The sequence below is a fragment of the Elephantulus edwardii genome, unplaced genomic scaffold (genome assembly GCF_000299155.1).
Source record: "Elephantulus edwardii isolate Elephantulus edwardi_28Jun2011 unplaced genomic scaffold, EleEdw1.0 scaffold00026, whole genome shotgun sequence".
Taxonomy (NCBI): Eukaryota; Metazoa; Chordata; class Mammalia; order Macroscelidea; family Macroscelididae; genus Elephantulus; species Elephantulus edwardii.
In genome coordinates, this window is record NW_006399776.1 from 3,545,513 (window position 1) to 3,569,471 (window position 23,959).

General features: G+C 38.3%; 1 protein-coding gene and 1 pseudogene across 1 annotated transcript in view; one reads left to right on the plus strand and one right to left on the minus strand.

Moving 5' to 3' along the window:
* The window catches only part of TMEM62 (transmembrane protein 62), a 62,783-nt gene extending 52,248 nt beyond the window's left edge, over positions 1-10,535 (minus strand). The window contains exons 1-4 of the mRNA XM_006882968.1: positions 10,359-10,535; positions 9,925-10,036; positions 8,460-8,597; positions 6,069-6,114 (exon numbers count right to left, since the gene is read on the minus strand). Of these exons, the coding sequence (XP_006883030.1) occupies positions 6,069-6,114; positions 8,460-8,597; positions 9,925-10,036; positions 10,359-10,535 (473 nt within the window). The remainder of the gene's footprint in view (positions 1-6,068; positions 6,115-8,459; positions 8,598-9,924; positions 10,037-10,358) is intronic.
* An 83-nt stretch (positions 10,536-10,618) lies between these two features.
* Positions 10,619-22,048, plus strand: LOC102864128 (annotated as a pseudogene).
* The last annotated feature ends 1,911 nt before the right edge of the window (positions 22,049-23,959 follow it).

Here is a 23,959-nt window from a genome sequence, read left to right on the forward strand (position 1 = left end):
CATCTATAATGGAAGAGAGGGAGTAATACTATCTCTGTAGATAATATGATCCTATATCTAGAAAAATTCCAAAGACAGAGCAAGAATATTACTAGATATAATTGAACAATTTAGCAAATTTTTGGCTAACATATTTTGGGCATGTTGCCAGCAGGTTCCAGTCCTTAGAAAAAGACATCATGTTTAGAAAAGTGGAAAGTCAGCAAAGGAGAAGACCCTCAACAACATGAGGGTCTCGACTGATACAGTGACTGTAACAGTGAGCTCTAGTGTGGCAGAGGTGATTAAGTATGGGGCAGGATAAGACATGGTTCAGATTCATCATTCATTGGATTGCTATGAGAAGCGGTTGCCTCATCGGGACCTAATAACAATTTATGTCAGAAATAAGCTGTCATATATAATTGCACAATCAGTAGAAAGTAAGCTAGAGTATTTGGAACATCTAAGAATTAGATCCTTATATGCATTAAAAGAGTTCTCCAGAGAAGTAAAAAGAGAACCTACAGACTGGAAAGAAATACTTAGCAATGATATACTGGACAAGAGACATTTCTCTAAAATTTATAGAAAACTCTAACACCTCAACAAGAAAAAGACAAATAACCTAACTACAAAATTGGCAGTGGATATGAAAAGATACCGTGCCAAAGAAGACATTCAGATGACCAAAAGACACATAAAGAAATGCTTGAGATAATTAGGTTATTGTTGTTGATATCAGTGATCCTATGGACAACAGTTCTGAACTTTGTCCTAATCCTGTGCCAGCCACACCACCTCTGATATTTTTGAACATTGTTAGTTATTATGTCAATGCAACTTGTCTAGGGTCGAAACAAAGGTCACCACTTTTCCAAGCATGATGTCTTTTTCCAAAGACTGGTCCCTCCTAACAAGCCCAAAGTATGTGAGATGAAGTTTCACCATCCGTACCTCTAAGGAGCACCCAGGTTTCATTTACTTCAAGACATATTTGTTTGTTCTTTTGGCAGTCGATACTCATTTTGGCAGTATACTCATTACTCTTATTCACCATCACAACTCAAAGGCATCAATTCTTCTTCTGTCATCTTTATTCTCTATTAAACTTTCATTTGCATAGCAAGTAACTGACTAGACTGTAACCTGAATCAGGTGCACGTTAGTATTTAAACTGACATTATTGTGCTTTTGCCCTTTGGAGAGGTCCTTGACAGATTTTCTCAATGCAATGCGTCTTTTAATTTCTTGACTGCTGGTACCAAAATGTTGATTATGGATTCAAGTAAGATGAAATCTTTGACAACTTTATCTTTTCTCCATCTGTCACAATGTTGCCTATTGGACTAATGATGAGAATTTTTGTTTTCTTAATATTGAGATATAATCCGTATTGAAGGCTGAAGTCTTTGATCTTCTGCAGCAAGTGTTTTAAGTCCTCTTCACTTTCAAAGTAAGGTTGTGTCATCTGGATAATGCAGGTTGTTGATGAGTCTTCCTTTATTCCCAGTGTAAGAGTCCTCTTCATAAAGACCAGCCTCTCAAATGATTTGTTCAGCATACATATTGTATAGATATGGAGAAAGGATATAACCTTGATATATACCTTTCTTGATTTTAAACCATGCAATGTTCCCTTGCTTTGTTCAGATAATAGCTTCTTGGTCTGCATAAAGATTTGAATATTGAGAGGTTAAAGCAAAGGGAAGAAATGCTGAAGTAAAAGAGATGAACAAAAGATTTCATAGGGCAACTCAACAAGACAAGAGTATAAGAACAAAATATGTAAAGAACTATGTCATCTTTCTACTGATTGATGAATAAAAGGGGGGGAACCCCAAATATGTAAAGAACTAAATTAAAAAATTTAAAAGGAAGAATTTGGTCAGCATTTCTCAAGCTGAAAGAACTGAAGAATACGTCTCAAGCCTCAGGCTATAATACGCAAGGATTGACAAAATCTTAAATAATTCAGGAAGCATCAAAAGAAAATGGAAAGAATACAGAGAGTTATTCTAGTAAAAGGAATTGGCTGACCTGAACCCACTGCAGGAAACAGCATATCATCAGTATTGGTTAATAGTGATGAATAAAGACATTCAAGATGCACTGAAGGCAGTGGCAAAAAAGAAAAAAAGATGCCAGGAATTAATGGGATACCAAGTGATGTGTTTCAACAAACAGATGCAGCCCTTGATGCGCTCACCAGTCTATACCATGAAATTTGAAGACAGCTGGCCAACTGGCTAGATAAGATCCATATTTGTTTCCAATTCCAAAAAAAGATGATCCAACAGAATCTGGAAATTACCAAACGATGTCATATGCAACTAAAATCTTGGTGAAGCTTATTAAAAATGATTAAAACAAAAAAAAATGTTTAAAACAGTATATTAACAGGGAATTGCCAGAAATTCAAGCTGAATTTAGAAGAGGCAGTGGCTTTCTTCAATACTGGTGGGCTATCACTGCTGATGTCAGAGGGATGTTGGTTGAAAGCACAGAATACTAGACTAAGTATAGATTATGCAAAGGTATTTGACTGTGTGGAATCATAACATTAGCTATAAAAGAGATGCAAATCTGACAAATATGAGATATCATCTCACCCCAGTAACAACAGCTAAGCTCTGCCGGGTAATAAATAACAAATACTGGTGAAGATGAGGAGAGACTGGAACTTTCATACACCACTGATGAGAATGTAAAATAGTGCAACCACTTTGAAAATTAGCACTTCCTTTACCAAGTTGAGATTAGAACTATCATTTGACTCAGCAGTCTACTATCAGGAGAACATCCTACAGAAATAAGGGCTGCAACACAGACATATGTATACTCATGTTCCTTGCAGTATTATTTACAATACCAAGAGATGGGAACAAATCATCAGATAATTGATCGCTCATATTTAAGTTCAAATTGAAGCTGAAGAAAATGAAAGTAGTCTATTAGAGCCAAAGGATAACCTAGATATCCAACCTGAATTCTGAGGTCATCTTAAGAGTAAATTTGATACATTTAACATTAATGGCCAAAGATCAGATTAGTTATGGATTACAAGGACATTAAACATGAAGAAAGCAAAAGGTTACACTAAAAAGGCAGGGAAAAAATAAAACCAAAAGGGATGTTAGAAGAGTCTCTGAAACTTGCTTTAGAATGTAGAGTAGTTAACCCAAAAGGAAGAAATGGTATAAAAGAGCTGAGTTTGAAGAGAAGATTTCAAAAAAGAAGCTCAAAAAAGATAAAACAAATTATTATAAAGCAATATTCGCTCTCCCCAGGAAATAAGTTGGTCAGGAAGCCTCGCTGCTTTTAAGGACACCCATTCAACAGATTAGAATTACCCTAGGCAGCCATGACGTAAAATCTCTGGAAAAGGTGTGTGCTAACTTGATCAGAGGGACAAAAGAGAAGAACCTCAAGGTGAAGGGCCGGTTAGGATGCCGACCAAGACTCTGAGAATCACTACAAGGAAGACTTCTTGTGGGGAAGGTTCCAAGACCTGGTATCATTTCCAGATAAGGATCCACAAGTGACTCACTGACTTGCACAGCCCTTCTGAGATTGTCAAACAGATTACCTCCATCAGCACTGAGCCTGGAAAAGAGGTTGAAGTCACCATTGCAGATGCCTAAATCAACTATTTTGATAAACTATCTGTTGGTAAAAAAAATTAAAAAAATAAGAAAGAAACTAGAGTTAGAAACCTAAAAAAGGAAGAACACACTTGCCATTTCTCGTCAAGCTCCAAATTATAATAATGAAGGGTTCTACTGGCAAAATACTGAATGAGGCAGGAAACATCAAAAGAAGTTGGAAGGAAAGAAAAAAAAAGCTGGAAGGAATACATGGAGTCACTGTACCAAAAGGAAGGAGTACAAATAAAACCATTCCAGAAGGTAACATCTGATCAAAAACTGATAGCTCTAAACAAAGAAATTCATACTCTACTGAAGGCACTGATGAAAAACATAGGTTTCCAGGAAATGACAGAATACCAGCTGGGATGTTTCAACAAACATTTCAAACAATACTCATTCACTATGCCAAGAAATCTGGAAAATAGATCTTGGTCAATCCACTAAAAGGGATACATTTCAAAGAAAGGAGATCCAACAGAATGCAGAAATTATTAAACAGTATCATTAATATCACACACAGGTAAAATCTTACTGAACATATTTTTAAAATGTTTTCAGTAGCACAGAGAACTTCCAGAAATTCAAGCTGAGTTCAGAAGAGAACATGGAATGAGAGATATTATTGTTAATGTTAGGTAGATCTTGACCAAAAGTAGAGAATATAAAAAATATGTCCTTGTGTTTTGTTAGCACAGACAAATATTTGACTATGGTAGATCATAACAAATTATGGTTAAAATTAAGATAATGAGAATTCCATAGCACTTAACTGCTGATGAAGAACCTGTGCATAGATCAAGAGGCTGTTCTTTGAACAGAACAAGAGGATACTGCATGGCTTACAAGCAGGAAAGGAATGTATCAGGGTTATAACCATTGTTATTCAATCTGTATGCTGAGCAAGTAATCCACAAAAAGGTTGAAGAGCTCTGAGTTAGAAAACCACTTCTGTAGTTTAAATGAATTGGGATTCTTCTTTTGACAGTGATTTCAGTTTCAGTTTCAGCGCACACAGTAGCTTTGTTCTGTAATGTCAGTCAGTTTAAAAAAAAACAAAACACAAAACTCATAGCTGTCAAGTCAGAACTAACTCATAGCTGATCGTCCAGTGGGTTGTCTTTGGCTATAAATCACAGAGGAGGAGACTGCTCATCTTTCTCCTGCAGTCTCTGGTGGATCTGAAAACTCAGAGAGGCTCCACCTTAGATTAGCAGCAAAACTCCCAATGGATTCTGCCACCAGTAAACATCTTTCTTTGCTTTTAGTTATGATCCATCTGACATCAGCAATAATAACCCTCATTCCAAATCCTCTTCTAAATTTTGCTTGAATTTATGGGTACTCTTTATCAATGTACTGCTTAAATTAATTTTAAATTCCTTTCAGCAAGATAGTATTTGCATACGATATTGAAGACATTGTTTGATAAGTTTTATATTCTCTTGGATCAGTTTTCTTTGGAATGGACAGCAATACAATCTTCTAGATGGTTAGCCAGATAATTGTCTTCCAGATTTCTTGGGATAGAAGAGTGAGTGCTCTTTCAGTGTTGTACATGTTTGTTAAAACATTTCAATTGGTATTCCATCAATTCTTTTTTTTTTTTCATCAATTCTTGAATATAAAGTTTTTACATATATATGGACTATTGAGGGAGTTCTAATGGTCTAGTGGTAAGTAGTTGTGCTGGCAACCCAAAGGTATACAGTTCATTTCCACCAGCTGCTCTGTAGGGGAGATGGGCAATCTCTCCTCCCATGTGATTTACTGCCTCTGAAAACCTGATGGAGGATCAGTTATGAGTCAGTTCTGACTCGACAGTACTCAATAACAACAATATGGACTATCGAGATGAAGGGAAGCTCTGAAGACTTGATGTGTGAAGAGTTGCACTTCAAACTCTAAAGGCAGGCCATTTAAATCCAGCACCTGCTTTGTGGTAGAAAGCTAGGCAGTAGCCTCCCATGTTACTTACAGCCTCTGAAAACCACAAAAAGTCACTAGAGGATCAGCTAGGAGCTGGTTATGACTCCACAGCAAAGAGTTGAGTGGATTAAAATGAAAGAACAATACAACCAGGTGTGACCAACAGTGGTCTCCAGCTACCCCTGAAGCAGAGGGAACGAGTATCTCAGCAATCCTAAAACGCACTGACTTCAACACACTAAAAACTCTGATTTAAGAGAGATGGAAAAAAATTTGGGTGAAATATTAATAGTACCAATATTCAATAAAGCATTAATCTATATGAAATCAAAAGAATTAAAAAGACTGTAAACAAAAAGAACTGAATTTACCACAAAATGTTGCTTTCTTTTCTAAATTATCAGAAGCAATATATGGAAATTTTATTTGTTAAAAATGTTTTCATTCTTTGAATTTATTGTATCCTTCTTGTTACACAGACTACATGGTTTTCAGTCTTGTTTATTATAGTACCTGTAGTAATTCTCCACACTCTCCAGACTTGGAATGTTGAATGCATCTATATTAAAAATTAAAAGCAAATATGTTAATTCCTACAGAAACAATGACAACTCTTTATATAATATTTTAAATTATACAACAGAATTAGAATAATAATTTTAAAAATTTGACAGTTTAAGATAATTCAGATTCTCTGGAAACTTATTTAAAACACTTTTTTCATTGGAGAAAATAGGTACTATTTGGAATAAATCAACTGGAAGTTATAAGATTGGATGGTTGTTGTATTTGTTACTTTCATAACATCCTGGAAGGCAGCAAAGACTATTCATACATAATTTATGGATTCAGATCAAGTGCTTCTAAGATGCCTATCCGCTAGACAACAGGGACAAAGCCCATCTCTTCCTGTATCTTAAGAATATTCAGTGGGAAAAGAAGTTACACAATGTTAAGTGGTAAGATTAAGGACATCATAGAACATATATCCAGAAATAAAAAGATAACATAAAGTTGACTGCCTGGTTACAATAGCTAAAATTATTTATCACCTTAGATTTCCAAAAATCTACTTTATTTTCAATAGTTTTGGAGAATTAAGTGATAAATCCAATTTATGCCAAATCAAAAGAGATATTAACATATGTAATCATCTTGCTAAATAACAAACTAATTCTGGGTCATACTTAAATTTTAATAAAGATTAGCTTCTTCTCATCTTACTATAATACATAAACACATAAAATAATTGTTTATATCTGTACAAGTTTAATAACATTATAATTGACTCCAAGAGATCATCCAAAATATTTGATCACAAGAGTGTTCCTGACATTCATTACTTGAAATAAATAAATAAATCTGTATCTTGGCTAGAAAGTATTTTTAATACACAAATTTTTAATTTGTTGCAAAAGAATATAATTCACTAGAATTAAGATAAAAAAGGAAATGTAATTGTATCAGAGAAAGTTACAATCAAGATAACCTATTTTTTTAACTTTCCTAGCTCTTTAGAAGTATATACAAAGGGAGTCTTTTCTTTTTTGATCTAGTCAAATTTCTAAACAAGCTGTGTATTTCATCAGATAGAATTACCACTCCAATAGCTAAAAAAAAAAGTACTCATCAGCAATGAACAACTAAAAGAAGTACTTTTTTTAACCAATTAAAAGTATCAGCTTTTATAAAATAAACAGACAAACCTACCATCAGGTCTTGGAGAAGAGTTCATCCCCTTAGTAAAACAATGATAATCTTTTTAAAAAACAATAAATAAATGGTGTTATCCATTTCTCTAAGTGTATAGGATTTATCAGCAATTATCAGATTTTCATTTTTAAAGTTATATACAGTAAAATTCACTCTGTGGTGTACAATCATGTGTGTTTTGACAAATATTTGTAGGTCCAACTCCAAAATCAAGACACAGAACAGTCACCTCAAAAACAACCTTCATGGTGCTTCTTAATTGTCTCTTCCTATTCCCATTGCTCACTATGACAAATCTGTTCTCTTCCTATAAATGCCTTTCCTAGAATGTCAAATAAATAGAATCATACAGTATGAAGACTTTTGGGTTTGACTTCTTTCCTTTAAGGAGCCTTGAGGGCATAGTATATATTGGTTTGCTAACTGAAAAGTCAATGGTTCAAATCCATGAAATGCTCCATGGGAAAATGATGAAGTTGTTCTCTACAGAGATATACAGCCTCAATGAAACCCAGTGAAAGGTCATTATCAGTAGAAACTAACTCAATGACAGAGAGTTTGGGTCTTTCATTTAGCAAACTGTGTATGTATTTTTAAGCATACGATTGCATGGGGGGCTTTTATTTTTTACTGTGATAAATATATATATAAAAACATTTGCTATTTCAACATTCTTTACAGTACAATGTGGTGACGTTGTGCTCATCTATTATTCAACTATCATCATTAATCACCTCCAATGCTTTCCATCATCCTTAACAGAAAGAAGCACAGTATTTCCTAAACAGTGAAACCACTTATCCACCTTCCTCTTGCTTAACTTTACTTGTTACTAGTAGCTTCAGTTCTATAAAGTTTGGCCTAGATTTGCCTGTTCTAGATTTTCTGTATAAGGAGAACATAGTATTTATCCATTTGTGACAGGCTTACTTCACTCAGCATGATCTAAATGGGTTTTGATGGAAATGTTTCTTTAATACAACAAAGAAAGGAACAAACCAAGTCTTTCACTTCAAAGGCTAACAGTGGCATCTAAAGTTTTTAAAAAATATATTATCGCTGTGTTTCAGAGATGTGGCCTTCAGTGTATCTTAAAATCTGTTATGTTGTCCCATTTTACAATATTATAGTTGAAATTTGAGAATCTCAAGTTTCCAAAGAAGGAGGTAAGGTCTAGGTCTTGGCTCTTACCATGATTTCCTTTGATATCTAGCCACTTTGTTTTTTCCATGACTCTTGTCTTCTTTAGAATACCCTGGTAAGTTTGCCATTCTACCTCATACTGCATGGATCCCAACTTGTCCTTTGTTTTGGCATCTGTCAGGTCTCCTGTAGGTTTATGCAAAAGTTGAATAATAATGCAAAATAAATATAAAAGAATATATGTATATATCTCCCCACACAAATATATACATATCCATATACACACACACACATATATATATAGACACACACATATATACGTATATATGTGTGTGTGTGTGTGTGCGTGTGTATGTATATGTGTGTGTGTGTGTACAGATATATATAAAAATACCACCAGCTGCTACACGGGAAAAGGATGAAGGATGGACAATTTCCTCCCATGAGATTAACAGCCTTCTGAAAACCCACCGGAGGGTCATCTATCAGTTAGTTCTAACTCTTTGGTACACAACAACAACATGAACATTTGAAAGAATAAAGACATACCACTCAGTATGTATAAGCCATTATTACTAATTCATGCATCCATGTAAAAGCATTACTCCTTATTCATGCATGCATCTATGTCTAAAATAAGCTATTTAAAATAAGATTTTCTCAGCAAGAGTTTTATGTGTTCGTTAAATGTTAGCAAGCACTTAGTTAACCTTCTTTGATAATAGATGTGGATATAACTATCTTTTTTAAAAACAGTACAAATGCATAGAGACTCTGATAGAATGAAAATATTTTATAAAAAAGCCCACCACTTAGGGTAGGTATGTACTATCTATGGTGACCATAGTTTTCAAAATGAAAATAAAAATATGTAATCTGACCAAGTATTAGGTTTACAGAAAGAAGCAATCTGGTAAATATAACTTGGGCAGTGACATACAAAAATTTCTAGCAAATTAAACAGAACATATGAATGTAGGGCTCTTCAAGAATTCTTGTCTGCATGAATGTTTTAGAGTGGGTAGAGTTCCCAGTAAACAGAATAAATAATCCTTTAGCTCTCACATCTCCATCATGATTTGGTGGGGACTCTGAAGAGTCTAGGGAACCCAAAACACAGAAATAACAAAGGATGAAGAAAAGTGCCATGTCATCTGAGGCTTCTAACAATTATAACACTGACAATGTAAAAAAGTGGAAATATTAGCAAAAGGAGAATTATTTCCCAAATCCAGAATTTAAAAAATGCCTAAAAATGCACTTTTAGCAGACAGCACATTGACGTGAGACTTCTGATTCTATCGTGTGGGCAAATCGTTACCGCTACAAATAATTTGGCGTGGGTGTTGAGTTAATTTTCCACAGGCAAAGAGAATTTTAATTTCCCGCCTCCTCCGACCTCACAAGGCTCACACCTAGGGATGTGTTCCCAAAGTGAAAAGCTGCAGCCCTGGTTAGCTTCCTACCATTGGGAGTCATAGAATAACACTGATAGCACAGCAGTCCTCCCTACCTGTTGCTAGGACGAGAGCTGGTTGAATGATGTCAATAGTTTCAGAACAGAACTTCTCTAAGTCTACCGCTCTGCCTCGATCGTGAAACCTGCTCAAGTGAATGTCGGATATCTGCCAAAAGCAGGTATTAAACAGAAATAATCTCAATTAGAATGAAGCAGCATTGGTAGGAGCAGCCAGGCAGCTCTAGCGAGGAAAGAAAAATGGCACGAGTGCAATGCATGAACTACCCTCGTTCCCTACCCATTTGTCCCAGGGAAACACAGAGAGCCATAATAGGGCCAAAACTAGGACTTCTCGAGCTGCAAACTGACTGAGGTCCTCAGCTCGTAATCATGAGCTCAAACTAACGCGCCCCGCAGAAACTGCCCAGCATTTCACTTGGCTGAGCCCGCTCTACACCGCCCACCACCCCGTGCTCCTGTCACATCACCTGCAGACCCCAAAATATGTTGCCTCCGGAGCCTGGCGCGGGATGCAGGCTCCAGGCTCGGCGGGACTGGGGTCTCGGGGAGGGCGGGCCGGCCAAGCCATAATGTTCCAAGAGTACAGCCGCCAGTGTCGCGGCCGCCAGCCCCGCGACCACCCTCAGCGCCAGCGCTGCGGCCATTCCGCCCGCCCGGGCGCGGCTTGCCCCGCTCTGCGGTGCGGCGCTCACTCCTGGGAGCCGCTCTGTCCCAGCTTCCGGACTCTATGGTCGCGAGGCCTCGGCGGCGCGGCCCGAGTTTACCCTGCGACGTTCCTCTGTTGCGGCAGGTATCACCCTGCCACGCTTCTGTGTCACGGCCCGATAGCAGCGCCACTCCAAGCACCTGCCTCTCTCAGGCAGCCTGCGACTCTGAGCTCCGCTTGCAAATATAATGCTGCTGTAGAAAATGAAACTGAAATCCTCAACGCCAATCACAACTGTCGAGTGGTGGCAAGGAAGTGGACCTGGAACTTCGGACCTGCGTCCTGGCTCCGCTTTGGTCAAACATTCCTGACACCCTTAGGTTGGTTTCCTTACCTATAAAACAAGTTAATGATACTTCCTGTGCATCATTCACAGGACTATGAAAATCAAAGTGAGTATGTATGAGGACGCTTTTTAAAATGCTGCACAAATGTGACAAGTGGCTTTCTCTGGCCCCTTATTAGCAATGAACTTCCATGGGTTTTTTTAATAGATGTAATCTACACGTTGTGTGAGTTATCCCCCCCCCCCCCACACACACACACTTGATTTCATATGCTCTTTTTGTTATTTCAACACAGTGGTTGTGGTATGGTTAGATGCCATCAAGTTGAATATTGAGCCTCAATGGTACGGAGCGGTCCCTGACTGCAAACTTTCCCAGGGCAATATATCTCCTGGCCTCCTTCTTGTCTGTTGTACCACAAAGTGCTGTACCATTCATTTCATAAAAATCATCATCATCTCTGACACATTTGAGCCCATTGTCGCGCTCCCAAGAATATAAATTAGTTTTAAATAGCAGTTGCTATGTCTTCCTACTGTGGAGCCTCTGGTAGCTTCAAATCAAGTTTTGGTTGGCAGCTGTTGGTATGTGCCTTCCAGTCAACTGTGACTCATAGCATCCTTATGATCAGTGGATATGAATCCTGCCCTTCCTGTGGCATGCTCACCATCTCCAACATAATTGAGCCCATTGTTACAGTCACCATGTCAATTAATCTTGTTGTGGGTTTTCCTTCCTTACACTGACTCTTCACCTTTCCAAGCATAATGTACTTCTTCAAGGACTGGCCCATTCTAACAACAAACCCAAAGTATGTGAGATGGAGTTTCACCATTCTTACCTCCAAGGAGCACCCTAGTTTCACTTGATCCAAGACCTATTTGTTTTTCTTTGCAGACTATAGGATAGTGAGTACTTTTCTCCAACATCACAACTCAAAGGCACTAATTCTTTTTTTATCCTTAGCCATTGTCCCACTTTCAGATGCTTAACAAGCAGTTAAGAAGATTATGCTTGGATCAGGCACACCTTAGTCTTTAAACTGATGTTATTACTCTTTAGCAGTCTGGTGACTACAGCAAATTTTCCAAATCCAATTTCATTGTTTGATTTTTTTTTAAAAGACAATTCCTTAAAAATTTTATATTGGTTTCATCTTTTGATTTCTTGACCGCTGGTACTAAAGGTGTTGATTGTGAATCCAAGTAAGATGAAATCACTGACAACATCAATCTCTTTTCCATCTATGTTGATGTTGCCTATTGACCCAATGGTGAGAATTTTTGTTTCTTGATGATTAGATGGAGTCCATATTGAAGGTTGTAGTCTTTGATCATCTACAGCAAGCACTTCAAGACCTTCTCACTTTCAGCAAATAAGGTTGTGTCATCTGAGTAATCAAGTTGTTGAGTCTCTGATCCTGATGCCACATTCTTCTACATAAAGTCTCACTTCTGGAATGATTTGTTACAAATTGAATATGGCTCTGAAGTACTCCTGTCTTGACTCCTTAATAAGTGTAACAATTACCTTATTGCTGAATTTCTAGGTGGTTTATTATTTGGTCTTGTGCTGAGTAAACATTTTTATGTAAAGTTGGTTTTTTGTTTATTCAGTGTTCTTTGAGTTATTTCCTTGGGAAATGTTGTCAGCAATGAAATTATGCCAGTTTTAATTAAATACTGTTGGGGCACACTTGGAATACATGACTTTGATCTAAATGCAAGAAACACAAAAGTAAATAGGTAAAGAGCCATAGTTTATATTTTTAAAGTGTAGGAGCTTATGAAGGGGAAATATGCAAATAAGTGTAATATAAGAATAAGGAGTGTTGGTGCCATAGCCCATAATGTGTCGGGCTATAATTAAAGGTCTTCAGCCCATACGGAGGTCTTCGCCTGTAACAATTTAAAGACTTGGAGACGTGTTGGAGAGTCCTTAAGTCAATCTCAACTTCATAGTAGTAGATGTAAGAAGAGCATGTCATTTGGCACAAGGAATGAACAGATATAAAAGCTTGGGGGAGGGGATAATCAGAAAGAATCAAGAAGGGTAATTAATGACGTAGTACTGAAGAGAGAACCATGGTGATTAATGTGTATTGGGCTAGTAACTGAATAGTCAATGGTGTAGTCCAGCTGTCATAAACATGAGCTGCAGAAACTGTCTTTACATTACCATTTCTTGTGATAACTTTGTTGTTGTTGTTGTTATGTGCCATTGAGTCACTTGCGACTCATAGCGACCCTATGTACAGCAGCCCTAAACTCTGTTCTGTCCTGTGCCAAGTTCACTGTCTCCAACACACTCATACCGATTACCCCAGTCATCAAATCAATCCATCTCCTAGAGGGCTTTCCCCTCCTGCGCCTGTCCTCCACTCTCCCAAGCATGATGTCCTTCTCCAAGGACCGGTCTCTCCTTACAACATGACCAAACTATGTCAGACGAAGCCTCAGAATCCTTGCCTCCAAGGAGCAGCCTTGTTTAACCCTTTCCAGGATGAATCTGTTTGTTTTCTTAGCAGTTCATGGTACCCTCAATACTCTTCTCCAACACCAAAACTCAAAGGCATCAATTCTCTTTCTATCCTCCTTAGTCATTATCCAGCTCTCTGACGCATAACAAGTGATTGCAAAGACCATGGCCTATATCAGATGCACCTTAGTCTCCAGAGAGACACCACTGCTCTTCAGTACTTTAGAGAGGTCCCTAACAGTAGACTTTCCCATCACAATGCGTCTTTTAATTTCCTGGCTACTGGTGCCAAGAGTGTTGATTGTGGAGCCAAGCAGACTAAAGCTGTGAACAATCTCAATCTCTTCACCATCCATCCTGATGCTGCCAATTGGTCCAGTGGTGAGAATCTTTGTCTTCTTGACATTGAGCCTCAATCCCTATTGAAGGCTGCAGTCCTTCACCCTCTGCAGCAAGCGCTTCAGGTCCTCCTCAGTTTCAGCAAGCAGGGTTGTGTCATCTGCATAACGCAGATTGTTGACAGATCGTCCACCAGTCTTGACCCCACATTTCTCCTCATAGAGCCCAGCCTCTCAGATGATCTGTTCTGCATACAGGTTGAAAAGGTATGGAGACAGGACGCATCCCTGGCGTACGCCCTTCCCAATTTTGAACCATGCATGTTCCCTTGCTCTGTTCTGACGACTGCCTCCTGGTCCAAGTATAGGTTTTGCATTAGAACGATCAAGTGTTCTGGGATTCCCATGCTTCTCAGAGTCAGCCACAGTTTGTTATGGTCCACAAAGTCAAACGCCTTTGTATAATCAATGAAGCACAGATATACATTCCTCTGGTACTCCCTGCTTTCAGCCAAGATCCATCTAACATTAGCTACAGTATCTATAGTAACACGACCCCTTCTAAACCCAGCCTGGACGTCTGGCAGTTCTCTGCTGTTGTGCTGTTCCAGTCGTTTTGGATAATCTTCAGCAGAATCTTGCTTGCATGTGAAATCAACGATATTGTTCTATAGTTTCCACACTCTGTTGGATCACCTTTCTTTGGAATGGGAACAAATATAGATCTCTTCCAGTCAATTGGCCAAATGGTTGTTCTCCAGATTTCTTGACACACAACTTAGTGAGCACATCCAGGGCAGCATCTGTTAGTTAAAATATGTCAGTTGGTATACCATCTATTCCTGGGGCCTTATTTTTTGCTATTTCCTTCAAAGCAGCTTGAACTTCTTCCTTCATCACCATAGGCTCTTGCTTATATGTTGTTTCATTAAATTCTTCTGTGTCTGCCAATTCCTTTAGATACAGTGACTCAGTATAGTCTTTCCACCTTCTTTTAATACTTGCAGGATCATTTCATATTCTGTCTAAAGCATCCTTGATTATAGCAACTCGAGGAGGCCACCAGCGCTCCTATTCGATATGTTTGTAGTTGTTGTTGTTATGTACCGTCGAGTTGCTTGCAACTCATAGCGACCCTTGACACTCTGCAGCAGGCGCTTCAGGTCCTCCTCAGTTTCAGCAAGCAGGGTTGTGTCATCTGCATAACGCAGATTGTTGACAGATCGTCCACCAGTCTTGACCCCACATTTCTCCTCATAGAGCCCAGCCTCCCAGATAATCTGTTCTGAATACAGGTTGAAAAGGTATAGAGATAGGATGCATCCTTGGCGTACGCCCTTCCCAATTTTGAACCATGCATGTTCCCTTGCTCTGTTCTGACGACTGCCTCCTGGTCCAAGTATAAGTTTTGCATTAGAACGATCAAGTAGTCTGGGATTCTGTAGAGATCCAAAAATATATTTTTGGTTTGTCTGGAAAAGCATTTCTTTTATGTCATTGAGGTTCTTCCTCTTTTTCACTCTCTGTTTTATTTACCGAGCAGAATGTTTTTCTCCAAGGACAGAGGTTTCTTGATAAGATGCCCAAATATGTGAGATGAAATCTCACCATCTTTGCTTCTAAACACCATTATTCTGGTTGCCCTACTTCAAAGACAGATTTCTTAGTCATTTTCAAAGTTCATTGAGTGTTAAATGTTCATTGACAGCACCGCAGTTTAAAAGAACCAGTTCTTCAGTCTTCATTATTCACTGTTAACTTTGGCATATATGATGCTGTTGAAAATACCGTAGGCCAGGTACATTTTAGTCCTCTTTGCTCTTTACCTTTTGTAGGAGCTAAATATAATATGTCGTTTAATTTCTTGATTGCTTCATTAGTGGGTGTTGATCGTGGATCCCAGTAAGATGAAACCTATCTTTTCTCCATTTATCATGATGGTACTGGTCCAGTTCAGAGAATGTGTTGTGGTGGGGTTGTTTTTTTTAAAATGTTAAGATATAATCCATATAAGGGAACTCTGGTGGCCTAATGGCAGGAAGCTTTACTGCAATCCCAGAGGTGAACAGTTCAAATCCACCAGATGCTCTGCTGTAGAAGGAGGGACAATCTCCTCCTGTACTAGTCAGATCCAAACTGATAGTACACACAAAAAAATAATAAAAGAAAAATTTTAAAAAAAGATATAATTCATATAGAAATCTTTGGTTTCTACTTTCAAAATATTACTGAAAAGTCTTTGGAGAACTTCATACTAATCATTTTCACATTTCTAGCAGACAAAACACTAAGATATTTTGACCAAGTAGTAAGGCTTTGACTTTGACAGGAATATGCTGTACTCATGTTTGCTGTTGTTGTTATGTGCTGTCATGTCGCCTGCGACTCATAGCGACCCTGTGTACAACAATCCTAAACCCTGCTCTATCCTATGCCAGTCTCACTGTCTCTGACACACTTACCTCCATTACCCTACTCACTGAATCAATTCATCTCATAGAGGGTCTTCCTATCCTGCGCTCTCCCTCCACCCTCCCAAGCAAGACATCCTTCTCCAAGGACTGGTCCCTCCTTGCAACATATCCAAAGTATGTCAGATGACGCTTAAGAATCCTTGCCTCCAAGGAGCAGCATGGTTTAACCCTCTCCAAGGAGTAGCCTGGTTTAACCCTCTCTAGGATGACCCTGTTCATTTTCTTAGCAACCCATGGTATATTCAATACTCTTCTCCAACACCACACCTCAAAGGTATCAGTTCTCCTTCTATCATCCCTAGTCATTATCCAGCTCTCTGACACATAGCAAGTGATTGCAAGGACCTTAGTCTCCAGAGTGACATTATTGCTCTTCAGTACTCTGGAGAGGTCTCTAACAACAGACTTTTCCATCACAATATGTCTTATAATTTCCTGACCACTGGTGCCAAGAGTGTTGATTGTGAAGCCAAGCAAATGAAAGCTGTTAACAATCTCAATCTCTTCACCATCTATCATGATGTTGCCAATTGGCCCAGTGGTGAGAAAAGTAAAAACAACTGTAACCATGAGGAAATTTTAAAAAAACCCAACTCTAGTCAATGAATAAGACAAATATTTAAAAATTATGATGGCATACAAATGAAAATCACAGAAAGGCAGAATGTAATTTTACTATCCACTGCCCTTGAGTCTATAACAGCTCATGCCAAGCCTCTATCAAGCAGTAATTTCTTCCCTTCCCCCAATAAGCTTACCCTTTATGTTTTAAATTTTTTAGTATTTTTATTGATTTTCATATAATAATACCTTTACAGTATGTTTTATTAATACACATTGTCTTATACAATCTTTCATTTACATTGTTTCATAAAATCTTTTATATACATTCTATTTTACATTATTTTTAAATAATAGTTTATTTACAAAATTCAAATACATTGTTTTTCACACCATATCCTTCCCACTTCCCCCATCCCCCATCCATCAAACTGTGTGACCCCATGATTAATCCCCCCTCCCTGAACGTCGTCACCCTTTGCTTCCACCTTTCTCTCCCCCTTTGATCCTCATATATGTTCTACAGTAACAATTTTATATAGCATTTGTTCTTGTGAGACTGAGTTAGTTCACTTAGCATAATACTCTCTAGTCCCTCCCAAGTTAGGTAATAATTTACAAAATCACTGCTCCTGCTTGCTGTGTAGTATTCCATTGTATGAATGTACCGTGATTTCTCAATCCATTTTATTGTGGTTGGACCTGGGCTGTTTCCATGTTCTTGCAATGGTGAATAATGTTGCTATGAACATTGAGGTACAGTTCTCCATTTGTGCTTCAGTTCTCATAAGCAGTAACTCTTGATAGGAGGAGAATGCCTCATCTTTCTCCAGCAGAGTGACTGGTTAATTCAAACTACTGATATTTCAGGTAGCAGCCCAATATGCAACACGCTATACCACCAGGCCTCATTATAGACTCTTTAAAAGCAATCTGACAGGTCTTCCAACATCAACCTTCGGTTCAATATTTAGTATTTCACATCTTACTTATATCATCTATAAAATGAGCCTCGATAGTACTTGATAGTGGCCAAGACACTTGACTGCTAAACAAAAGATGAGCGGTTCAAATCCACCAACTGCTTCACAGGAGAAATATGAAGCAGTCTCCTTCTGTAAAGATTCATAGTCTTGGACACCCTATAGTGCAGTTCTATTCTGTTTTATACAGTCACTGAGTTGTAATCAGCTCTTTGGCAGTTGCTTTAGGAGTTTTGTATTTGCTTTTAATCATAAACTATTGACTTGAGCTAACGAATATACTGAATGTGTGTGTGTGTGTGTGTGTGTGTTAATCTAAGACAAAATCATTGTATTATCCAAACATTTGGGACTTGGAACCTGGCCATAACTCTCTTCTGGGACCATTCAAGCCTTGCCAGTCTATACTGTTTGTCTTAGTAATCTAGTGCTACTCTAATAGAAAGACCAATAGTGGATGGCTCTACCAAATAGAATTTCTCTTTCCTCTTGCAGTTTAGGAGGCTGTTGTTATTGTTATGTGTAAGTTGGAACTGACCCATAGCTAACCCTCCAGCAGGTTTTCAGAAGCAAAATCAGACAAGAAGAGATTGCTTGTCTTTCTCCCATGGAACAGCTAGTGGATTTGAACCAGGTACCTTTGCACTCATTGAGAAGCTGGATTCTATGAAGAGGAATGTGCCATTGGGATTAGAGGAAGGCTCATCAATAACCTTCAGTATGCAGAAGACACAACCTTACTTGCTGAAAGTGAGGAGGACTTGAAACTCTTGCTGCAGAAGATCAAACACTGCATCCCTCAATATGGATTGTATCTCAACATCAAGAAGACAAAAATTCTCACCATTGGATGAATAGATGACATCATGATAGATGGAGAAAAGATTGAAACTGTTCATGATTTCATTTTACTTGGATCCACAATAAATGTGCTTGGCACCAGCAGTCAAGAGGTCAGGAAAAATACTGTACTGGGAAAGTCAGGGACCTCTCCAAATAACTGAGGAACAATGATATTAGTTCAAGAACTAAAGAGCTCATAATTCAGACCATGGTCTTTTCAGACACTTGCTGTGCATCTGAGAGCTGACAATGAATAAGGATTACAGAAGAAAAATTGATGTCTTTGAGTTGTGGTGTTAGAGGAGAATCCTGAATATTTCATAGACTGCCAAAAGAACAGATATGGGTTGGAGAAGAAGCCAAAGTGCTCCTTGGAAGCAAGTATGGCAAAGCTGAAACTCACATACTTTGGGCACATTGTTAGGACAGGTTGTTCCTTGTAGAAGAACATCATGCTTGGAAAAGTGGAGAGATGTCAAAGAAATTCGTGAACTGACACAGTGATAGCAACAAAGGCCTCGAGTGTGTCAGAGATAGGACTGGACAAGGTTCGGATCTACTGTTTATAGGGCCACTATGAGTCATATTCAACTCTATGGCACCTAATAAAAACAACCTTTGGGTTGACAGCACAATTCCTTACCACAAAACTACCAGAGCTCCCCTTTAGGAAGTTAAAAGTCCAAGTAAGGATGTCAGCTCTAGTGAAAAGCCTTTTTTTCCTCTGGGTAATGTAGGGTCTTCAGGTCCAAATGAAGGAATTGTTCCACATCTAGCTCTTTCTACTTAGTGGTACTGGGGTTGTTGTGTTTTGTTTTTGTTTTGTTTTTTTTTTATCTCTTGTGAAATGAAAGATGATGCAGGCCACGTTTCAGGAAAATTCTCCTTACGTTAGTAAGGACTGTGCCCAGAGTAAGGGTTGTTACTTAAATAAAAGTGTGCAGCATTCTACCATAATCCTGTATCATTAACATAACTGGTATAGCCCAATTCCCTTTAACATCCTTAATTCTGCTCATTAGAGAACTCTGGTGGCCTACTGGGTAAGGAGTTTCATTGCTAACCCAAAGGCATTAGGTTTGAATCCACCCTTGGCTCTTAGAGAGAAGGGAAATCTCCTTAAGGGCAATTATAGCCTTTGAAAGCCGACATCCTTGATGGCACATAACAGTATTAATCCTATTACATTCATCATAGGTAGAAGTTTGGATTTATATACATATCACAAAATGGAGGACAAGTGCACATTATTCAGAATCATAACAAACAAGCTGATAACATATTTGGGAGATGGTGTCACAATTCAGTCCATGGCACCACCATTGGGCATCATTAAATAAGGGAAAGCATCAGACTCAAAGAATAATAAATTAAAGAGGGAAATAAGAGACAATATGATTGTACAATAAATTGTAACAAAAGACTGTATGATATGTGGCATTTATAAATCTTTCCATTTCAAATAATAGAATCCACTTCTACTATAAAGAATACCATCTGCTCACAGGCTCTGTAGCAAGCAACTGTGGATAGGCTTAGAAAAAACAGAAGCCCAAGGAACTGCCAAGGACAAAGAAATAGGAACACAACTGCTTCTTACCAAGAGTCTCAGATTACCCAATAACCAAGTTATGCACAGGCTTACTTGTACTTACCTACTAATCTGTAGTGAACATTTTCACATTTTTCCACATCAAAGATTCTGCTTCTAGGTATGGCTGCCATCTATCACTCTCCTAAACCCAGAACAGATTCTTACAGAATGAAAGCACATTTTCAAATATACAATGTTAGTCTGGGAAACTGAACTGTACAGATTAGTAAGAAAAAGTAAGCCTGTGTTTACCTGTTTGTTGTGTATCTGGCCAAAGAACAGTGGGAAAGGACAAGACTTCCCACAGTAGAAAGACCACACCTCACTCCAGTGAGAATATATCAATGGATGCAGGACAGCCAGAAAATATCTGCCATATCTAATTTGTACTGAACAAAGCCAGTCATTGGTCTAAGGCTTTAAGTAGGGTATCTCATTGAATCTTTACAAACATCACTTTCTCATTAACATAAATGAGAAAAACAAATCTCTGACTAATTTGCCTATAGTCAGCCAGCCAGCAAGTGGGGGGTGGGGGGGCGCGAGGGCGGGGAAAAAGGCACAAATCCAAAAAATTGGATCCCAGAGGCCAGGTACAAAACTGCTGGCACCTTATGTTGTTGTTATGTGCCATCAAGTCACCTAAGACTCATAACAACTCTATGTATAATAGCTCTGAAGTCGGCCCTGTCCTGAGACAGCCTCAGTGATTCTGACACATATACCCCCATTACCTCAGTTACTGTATCAATCCATCTCATCTGGGTCTTCCTCTCCTGCACTGTCCCTCCACTCTTTCAAGCATGATGTCCTTCTCCAAGGACCGGTCCCTCCTGGCTGCATGCCCAAAGTATGTGAAACAGAACTTCAGAATCCTTGCCTCCAAGGAGAAACTTGGTTTTACCCTCTTCAAGACAGATTTTTTTTCTTGGTGGTCCATGGTCCTTTCTGAGAAGTGTGAAAATAAAAATTAATGTTGTCCAGACTTGCTTTAGTTTAACAACTGAAAGATCATCTAAAATGCCCCAAAGTCTTAAGAAGTGAATATACTCATAAATAACCAACAAAAATTAATATTATTGTTCTAATGTCCAAAGCCAAAACAATTTTTCAGGTAATTGGAACTATTGTCATAAGAGACCACTTGATCACCAACTACTATATTTGTGACTACTGTATTAGATCTTGAGAGTGTGAATGATGCCCGCCTGGGGCTTTCTGGGCTCCGATGCACCAGGTCACGTGAGCCGCAAAATATGGCGGTGCTCGGGAGAGGAGCTGGAGCAGAGTGGAGGGACGACATCAAAATGACAACAATGCCAATGGCCAGCTCAATTATTTTTTAGAAGATGGAAAATTCAGAAGATCAGCAGTCATTGAACTTATAGGGGAAAAAAATTGATGATCTTAGAAAAGAGAACAAGACCTTATTCTTTGGAGCAACAGCTAGCCTCTCTGGAATACTGGCAAACTTTCTTTTCAGATACTGCTTCAGAGTTAACCAGGATGCGTTGAAGACATGCATCATTAACTACGCTTCCGTTCTTATCCACTATAGTTACATACAAACTGTTTGTAACTGATGCTTTATATTCAGGTAATATAAGCAAGGAGAATTTTGTCGTGAGAAGTTCACTAGTTGGCGTGTTATGTGGTGCCTTATATCCCACTGGTTTGGCTTTTTCTAAAAATGGGCGTCTGGCAGTCAAGTATCATACTGTTCCACTGCCTTCAAAAGGAAGGGTTTTACAGCATTGGATGCTGCTTTGTCACAGAGAGTTGAAAGTTATGGTACTTCCTGTATTCTTTCAAATATTCATTGGAATACAGACTGGTCTTCGTCACTATGCAGTATTTGAAAATTCTCTGGAGAAGACTGTATATGAAGATTAACCAGTAAATGGGTGGATGCCAAATCAGCAGAATGGATTTTTTAATGTGAGGACCTAGTCAATGCTGGCAAAATTAAAAAGGAACTTCTGAGCCTTCTGCCTGTATATAGCAGTACTCGATAAATATTTAATCATTCAGAAAAAAAAAAGATTGTGGTCCATATTGAATTACTTTACTAACCTAAAAGACCTTGAACATCGGGTGGTTTGAATCCAATAGTGGCTCCACAGGAGAAGCATGAGTAATCTCCTATTAGGATTTCATGCCAGTTCATGTTTATTGTTGCTCTGTTCACAATAGCAAAGAGTTGGAAACAATCTAAGTGTCCATCAACAAATGAATGAATAGAGAAGCTGTGGTATATTCACACAATGGAGTACTACGCTGCATTGAAAAACAAAGAACTCATGGAATATTATTCAAAATGAGTGACCCTGGAGGACATTATGCTGAGTGAAATATCTCAGTCACAAAAGGACAAATACTGCATAGTGCCACTGTTGTAAAATGGGTCTGACATTGGGGTCAGGGGGAGACTGAGAAAGATTGGATAAATTATGCATGCTGCATTGAAACAGATGTTTAAAAGGGATATATGATTAGGCATTATTTTCATGACAGGAGTCCAGAACAAAGGATGCATAGTGGAGTGGACTTGGGGGGAGGGATTGTATAACAATGAAAGAAATTTTCTTTCACTTTTCAAAGAAAAGGGTGTAATTGGGGGCAGGGGTGGGTAGGGAGAAAAGTGCAACAATGAATGAATGGAAATCTAAAATCTCTGTAAATTTTCATTAAAATTAACAATAAATTAAAAATTATTCTATTAGAATTTCTTGTTGGGAGTTGGTGCTGTTGTGTTGAGTACAACTCATAGCTACTCCATGAACTTACTTTATCCTGCCCATTTCTCATAATCTCTGTCATGTTCCAGTCTATTGTTGCAGTCACTGTGTCAATCCACAGGAAAAGATTATCTGTCTTCCTTTTATGGAGTCTCTGCCAGAGAGGTGCTGCCTTTGGGTTAGCAGTGCAACTCTTGACAGATGACGTCACCATAGCTCTTTTGAAAGTTCACGGTATATTCAGTACTCTTAATCAGTATCACAATACAAAGACATCTAGAATTACTCTTCTTTACTCACTGTCCAACTTTCAAACGCATATGAGGCAACTGAAAATACTGTTAATTGGATCAGGGACACCTTAGTGATTCAACTAACATGCTTGCTTTTCAGTACTTTATAGAAATCCTTGGGTTAGTAGCTAACTCCACCAGAGCATAGATTGAATAGATATGGAGAAAATATATAACCCTAACCAACACCTTTCTTGATTTTTCAAGCATGCATTATTCTCTAGTTTTGTTAGACACCTGCTTCTTGGCCTATGTAAAAGTTTCATATGAACATAATAAGCTATTTCAGAATTTCTATTCTTTTCAATGTTATCCATAATTGTCTTTGCATGGTCAACAAAATATAAATAATCTTTCTGGTAGTCTCTGCTTTTAGTCAACATCCATCTGATATAATACTATCTCTTTTTCCACAGCCTCTTTGGAATCCAGCTTGCATTTCTGGAAGTTCTCTATAAATCTGTTGTTTCAGTAATTTAAAAAATAATCTTCATCAAGATTTTACTTGCCTGTGTCATTCATGATACTGTTTGATGATTTCTGCACTCTGCTGCATCTCTTGCTTTTGGAATGGGAACAAATATGGATCTTTGTCTGGGTAGCTGTCTTCCTAACTTCTTGACATAGACCTGTGAGCATGCCCAGGGTTGGATCTGTTTGTTAAAATACTTCAATTTGGCATCACATCCATTCCTGGGACCTTACTTTTTGCCAATGACTTCATTGCAGCTTAAACATCTTCCATAATTACCATTGCTTTTTGATCATATGCT